We start from the raw sequence: 7,139 nt of genomic DNA on the forward strand, positions 1-7,139 counted from the left end.
TTGCTGTGAGCATGATGCCATGGCACTCTACCCAGGGGGATAGCTTGAGGCTCCATCTCAAAAAAAACAAAGTTTATCTTTTATTCTTTTAATAGAAAAAAGGGGGGACCCTGAAAATCAGCTGTTTCTGATCAAAAGAACAGTTACGAGCTGTTGGACCACTATGCCATATACTTCTCTACATCCGGATCCCTGCCTTCTCTCACAGCTAATCTTCAAATACACAGCAATTATAATCAGTAAATTCCTGTATAAATAATTATCACCAAGAACACACAATAAACTAAAACAACCTGCAATTTGCTACAAACTCTTGCCTACATGTTAGTGTCTTGGCTACATGATCAAAGTTATTTAACTGATAATAAATACAACCATAGTCCCTTGAAAACAAATGTAAAACGAATTACTAATTTTCTATTACTCAAGGAAAATTAAAAAATGTTTTATGTGATTCACATTTGTATTGGGGGGGGTGGACAAAATTTTCCACCATAAAAATGATGGCTAGCAGTAGTGTCCAACCTGTGACCCCCCAAGCCACATGCAGATTACTTGAGGACTGCTTTATCTATGGTGTTAAATATTGTGAAATGCATGCAGGGGCCTTTTCTTTTGCTCATCAACTGTCATTAATGTTTGTGTATTTAATGTGTGGCCTTAGACAACTCATTCTTCCAATGTGCAACAGAAAAGAAAAAAAGTTGGACACTTAAATGAATATGATTAGTAACTTCCTGCCTTGTCACTGTAACACAATCTTTTCTTGGAACTTACCTGATCTGTCACATCATACACAACTATGATGCCATGGGCTCCTCTGTAATAACTGGAGGTGATTGTTCGAAATCTTTCTTGGCCAGCTGTGTCCCACTATCAGAAAACAATGAAGAAATACAAACAATTCCATTAAAACAGCTTTAGGGGAAAGTACAGGAAGAGGAAAAACGGTTTAGTTTTTGTAGCTATGGAGATCATCAGGAGTTGACATGGAAACATTAGCTCTCAATGCTCACACTACTAAACTTTATGGTAACTGTCAAATATCTGAAAGTCCAGAAGACAGTACCTGCAGTTAAGCTTGCAGTAATGATACAAAAATTGTAAGCTCTTTGAAAACAGGACTACTCATACTGTTGTCATTCCCTATAGTCCTTAACAGTGTTTGGGCAGTGGGTACAAATGCAGAAGCAAGATGACCTGATTAGGAAAGCTTTTGGCCTGAAGCCCCTTGAATGCAGTATTCTCACACTTTGGACACATTTTACCATCAGAAAAGGACTGTAGGCTCGGCGCCTGTGGCTCAAGCGGCTAAGGCACCAGCCACATACATCTAAGGTGGCGGGTTCGAATCCCCAGCCTGGGCCCGCCAAACAACAATGATGGCTGCAACCAAAAAATGGCCAGGCGTTGTGGCGGGCACCTGTAGTCCCAGCTACTTGGGAGGCTGAGGCAGGAGACTCTCTTGAGCCCAGGAGTTGGAGGTTGCTGTGAGCGTGATGCCATGGCACTCTACCCAGGGGAATAGCTTGAGGCTCCATCTCAAAAAAAAAAAAAAAAAGAAAAAGAAAAACAACTGTTAAAAATACCTTGAGAGGCTCAGTGCCTGAAGTTCAGCAGCTAGGGGGTCAGCCACATACACCAAGGCTGACAGGTTGCAACAAGGCCCAGGCCTGCTAAACAACAATGACAACTACACCAAAAAAATGGCTGGCATAGTGGCGAGTGCCTGTAGTCCCAGCTACTTGGGAGACTGAGGCAAGAGAATCACTTAAACCCAAGAGTTTGAGGCTGCTGTGAGGTGTGATGGCACAGCGCTCTACCAAGGGAGATATAGTGAGACTCTGTCTCAAAAACAAAAATACCTTGAGAGATTAAAAGCCTTGGTTTGAAAAAAGGCAATAAGGATTTTTGTTAAAATTACTCCCAGACAACAGCCTCTTTTAAAAAAAGACACACACTTTATAGGCCTGTGTAGCATCTTAAGCCTATAATCTTAGCACTTTAGGAGGCTCAGACAGGAGGACTGGGAGCATCACTTGAAACCGGGAGTTCAAGACCAGCCTAGTCAAATAGCAAGACCCTCACCTATATGAAAAATTAAAAGAAAATTAGGTAGGTGTGGTGGCACACACCTGTAGTCCTAGTTACCTAGAAGGCCCAAGGCAGGAGGATTGCTTGAGGCTGGGAGTTCAAGACGAGAGACCTTGTCTCTATAAAAAAACAGAAAAATTGACTTGGTGCCTATAGCTCATCGAGTAGGGTGCCAGCCACACACACCAGAGCTGGCAGGTTCAAATCCAGCCCGGGCCTGCCAAACAATGACAACTACAGTCAAAAAATAGCCAGGCTTTGTGGTGGGCGCCTGCAGTCCCAGCTACTTGGGAGGCTGAGGCAAGAGAATCACTTAAACCCAAGAGTTATGACACCACAGCACTCTACCCAGGGTGACAGCTCGAGACTCCGTCTCAAAACAAAACAAAACAAAACAAAACAAAACAAAACCAGAAAAATTAGCTGGGCATAGTGGTATGTACCTATAATCTGAGCTACTTGGGAGGCTGAGGCAAAAGGATTACTTGAGCTCTAGTTATTTAAATCTATTTTATGAGCAGTAAAATGAACATGTCAAAAAAGCTATTTTTCCAAGAAAATTCCAAGTTTCTATACAGCAGTATATAATACTTAACAAAAATACTTAGAACAGAACTAAACAAATACATCTTTAACTAAGCCACAAATGAAGAACCTCTCCTAGGTTTCCTCTAATGTTCCTCAACACAGTAGAAGACAAAAAAAGTTAGTAACATTCACTCTAGGACAAGGCAAACTTCAACTTAAGACTTGCATTGATTAAGAGACTAGGACCATGTTTGACTTAAAACATGAATTTCTGGCTCGGTGCCTGTGGCTCAAGTGGCTAAGGTGCCAGCCACGTACATGTAAGGTGGCAGTTTCAAATCTAGCCCAGGCCCGCCAAAAAAAACAACAATGACGGCTACAACCAAAAAATAGCCAGGCGTTGTGGCGGGTGCCTGTGGTCCCAGCAACTTGGGAGGCTGAGGCAGAAGACTCGCTTGAGACCAGAAGTTGGAGGTTGCTGTGAGCTGTGATGCCACAGCACTCTACCCAGGGGGACAGCTTGAGGCTCTGTCTCAAAAAAAACAAAAAAAACATGAATTTCTTCGTTTTATGAGAAATGTCAATGAGGAAAGCAATCTTAGGGGAAAAATAAAGTTTGTTTGTTTGTTTTTAAACAGAGTCTCACTTTGTCACCCTAAGTGTAGTACCATGGCACCATAGTTCACAGTAACTCAAACTCTTGGGCTCAAGTAAACCTCTTGCCTCCATTTTTAATTTTTACTGGAGATGGAGTCCTCACTCTTGCTCAGGTTGGTCTCGAACTCCTGAGCTCAAGTAATTCACCCACCTAAGTCTTGCAGAGTGCTAAGATTACAGGCATGAGGCACTGTGCCCATGTAGAAAAATCATTATTATTATTATTTTTTTTTTTTTTTGTAGAGACAGAGTCTCATTTTATCACCCTCGGTAGAGTGCTGTGGCGTCACACAGCTCACAGCAACCTCCAGCTCCTGGGCTTAGGCGATTCTCTTGCCTCAGCCTCTGGAGTAGCTGGGACTACAGGCGCCCGCCACAACACCTGGCTATTTTTTTTTTTTTGGGCTGCAATTTGGCCAGGGCCAGGTTTGAACCTGCCACCCTCTGTATATGGGGCAGGTGCCCTACTCACTGAGCCACAGGCGCCGCCCTAGAAAAATTATTTTTAATCTAAACAATTGCTTTTCTTTTTTTTTTTTAAACAGAGTCTCACTATGTCACACTTCAGTAGAGCGCCACGGTGTCACAACTCATAGCAACCTCAAACTCTTGGGCTTTAGCAATTCTCTTGTCTCAGCCTCCCAAGTAGCTGGGATTACAGGTGCCTGTCACAATGCCCGGCTATTTTTTGGTTGTAGTTGTCATTGTTGTTTAGCAGATCTGGGCCGGGTTGGAACCTGCCAGCCTTGGTATATGTGGCCAGCGCCCTACTCACTGAGCTATGGGTGCTGAGCCAGTTGCTTTTTCTCTTGCAGACAGTTTACTCTGTTGCATAGACTAGAGTGCAGTGACACAATCATAGCTCACTGCAACTTTCAACTCCTAAACTCAAGAGATCCTCTTGCCTCAGCCTCCCAAATAGCTGGGACTACAAGCACCTACAACACCCACTAGTAGAGACGGGGTCTCATTCTTGCTCAGGCTGGGCTTGACTCCTGAGCTAAAAGGATCCACCCACGTTGGCTTCCCAGAGTGCAGCAAGGGTTGAGCCATCGCACCAGACCTAATTTTTTAATTTTTTTATAGAAATGAGGTCTTGTTATGTGCCCAGGGTGTCCTCAAACTCCTGGCCTCAACCAATCAGTTCTCTCACTTTAGCCTCCAAGAGTACCAAGATTACAGGTGTAAGCCACTGTGCCTGGTTCTAAACAATTATTATTCTAGCAACTCTATCACAGATGCATGATTTTAAGAAACTTTATATTTAATTTTGTTAGTATATCAAACATATGAAATAATACATTCCAAATTTATCAACTGCCAAAAAAAATTTCCAGCCAAAAAACACTTACTATTTGAAGCTTGATTGTTTTCCCGTCTAACTCTATAGTTCGTATTTTGAAATCCACACCAATTGTGCTAATATAGCTTTCTGTATATGTATCATCCTGAAAAGGAAAATAGTTAAATATTATTCAACAGAGTAAATTTTAAAATGTGTTTAGTTTTATATACAAAGTTTATAAAGCATAACATGCTAAATAAAAACAGACACATTCTGCTCAATATAGATTTCATGTCCTGACTACAAAGCACTGACTAACAGTATATGGTGTCCTAAAAGTTTGTCATACATAGGAAGAAATGGGAAATTATAGCTAAATGTACCTTAATTTACAAAATATTTACAAAATTTGCTCTACATGTTAGCCACCTCTTTCTACACACACATGAGATCTCTCCCACTCGTGGCAAACACATTCCAATAACCCGTTGTTATAGTTTTCCCTATGTATGATGGTTCTTAGGACAGAAGAAATTTTAGGATACCCTGTAGTTTTCTCTTCCCTTAAAATCTTTTCGATAGCCATTCTTTACTTTTTCCAAATAGCTCTTAAAAAAATTCTTTACATATATCATACAGAAAAGGGTTTTATATGTTCTATGACTATGAGTGATTTTTCCTCATTTATAATCAGCAAAACTCTTGTCTCCCACCCACCCCATTTATCTACCACAAAGGAACAATCATTTCACCCTCCACTTAAGGATTTTTTTAGCAGTCCATTTTACTTCCTAGTTATGAGTTTTGAAACTTGAGAAATAATGCACATTAATGTAAAACACACATCATTTTAAAGTGTAAAATTTAAAAAAAAACCAGCATACAATTGAGTGCTTCTTAGTATACTCCTAAGTTTGGGAACTACAATCAGAACACTTTCTTTTTTTTTTTTTTTTGCAGTTTTTGGCCAGGGCTGGGTTTGAACCCACCACCTCCAGTATATGGGGCCAGTGCCCTACTCCTTTGAGCCACAGGTGCTGCCCAATCAGAACACTTTCATCACCCCAAAACAACCAAGTAATCACTCCCATATTCTCCATCCATTCATAACCATCCATTCATTAATGGGTAAACAAAATGTGGTACATTTGTACAACAGAATGGATGGATCCAATCCATCCATCCATCTATTCATTCATAACCAATCCACTCCCCACATTCTCCCTCAGATTCTGGCAACCACTTTCTGTCTCTATGGATTTATCTACTCTGGACATTAAGTGGAATCATACAATTCCTGGCCTTTTCTGCCTGGCTTTTTTTTTTTGGAGATAGAATCTTACTCTGGCAATGTGGGATTGAGTGCCATGGCACCAGTCTAGCTCAAAGCAACCTTCAATTCCTGGGGTCAGGTGATCCTCTTACCTCAGCTTCCCATAGCTGGGACAACAGGCACCTGCCACAATACGGCTACCTTTATTTATTGATTTATTGGAAACAGTCTCACTGTGTCACCCCTAGTAGAGTGCCATGGCATCACAGTTTACAGCAACCTCAGACTCTTGCCTCAGCCTCCCGAGTAGCTAGGACTACAGGCTCCTGCCACAACGTGCATCTATTTTTAGAGATGACGTCTCACTCTGGCTCAGCTGAGTCTCGAACCCTTGAGCTCAGGGCAATCCACCCGCCTTGGCCTCCCAAAGTGCTAGGATTCCTCAGCCTCACAGAGAGCTAGGATTACAAGTATAAGCCACTGCGCATGGCCAGCTTTTTTATTTTTACTAGAGACAAGGTCTCCCTCTTGCTCAGGTTGGTCTCAAACTCCTGAGCTTGAATGATCGACATGGCTCAGCCTCCCAAACTACTAAGATTATAGGTGTGAGCCCCTGAGTCCGGCCTGCCTGGCTTCAAGGTTCATCCATGTTGCAGCATGTATGATGCTTCACTCCTTTTTATGACTGAGTAATATCACATTGTACAAATATATCACATTTTGTTTATCCATTCATAAGTTGATGTCTGGGATCTGCATTTCAATACTCCAGCAAAAATAAAGGGAAGAATGGGTTTCAGGAGATCAACATGAGCAACTTTGGGTAATGCTAAATCTGATTCAAGTATGAGACTAAAAGAAAAAAGATCTCTGAAGAAAACTACAGGCTGGGCACAGTAGCTTACACTCATAAGCCCAGCATTTTGGAAGGCCAAAGCTGGAGACTGATACCCTTCTAAGCAACAGCAAAACCCTATAGTCCCGCCTCTCAGGAGGCTGAGGAAGGATTGCTTGAGCCCAAGGAGTTAGTCTGAGGTTAGAGTGCGCCTTCATTATCCTACTGAACTCCAGCCTGGGTGACAAAGCTTGCAAGACTCTGTATCTCTTAAAAACAAAGCAAAAACAGAACAAAACTTACTATTAAATTCATGGTATACTGATCTAGCCTCACATAATCACATTTCCGCATGTCTACAATCACTGGGTAAGAGAATATACACTTTGAAGGCATTGAATGCAATTTGACAGAATGCTCCTGATTATACTAAACATTCATTTCTTTTCTTTTTTTTTTTTTTTTTT

The 7,139-nt window shown here is 41.6% G+C and overlaps 1 protein-coding gene across 1 annotated transcript in view; it reads right to left on the minus strand.

Moving 5' to 3' along the window:
- RAB1A (RAB1A, member RAS oncogene family) overlaps positions 1–7,139 on the minus strand; it is a 37,901-nt gene that overhangs the window by 3,143 nt on the left and 27,619 nt on the right. The window contains exons 3-4 of the mRNA XM_003787966.3: positions 4,632–4,727; positions 778–873 (exon numbers count right to left, since the gene is read on the minus strand). Of these exons, the coding sequence (XP_003788014.1) occupies positions 778–873; positions 4,632–4,727 (192 nt within the window). The remainder of the gene's footprint in view (positions 1–777; positions 874–4,631; positions 4,728–7,139) is intronic.

This window comes from Otolemur garnettii, unplaced genomic scaffold, assembly GCF_000181295.1.
Source record: "Otolemur garnettii isolate 467f Iridium unplaced genomic scaffold, OtoGar3 scaffold00024, whole genome shotgun sequence".
NCBI lineage: Eukaryota > Metazoa > Chordata > Mammalia > Primates > Galagidae > Otolemur > Otolemur garnettii.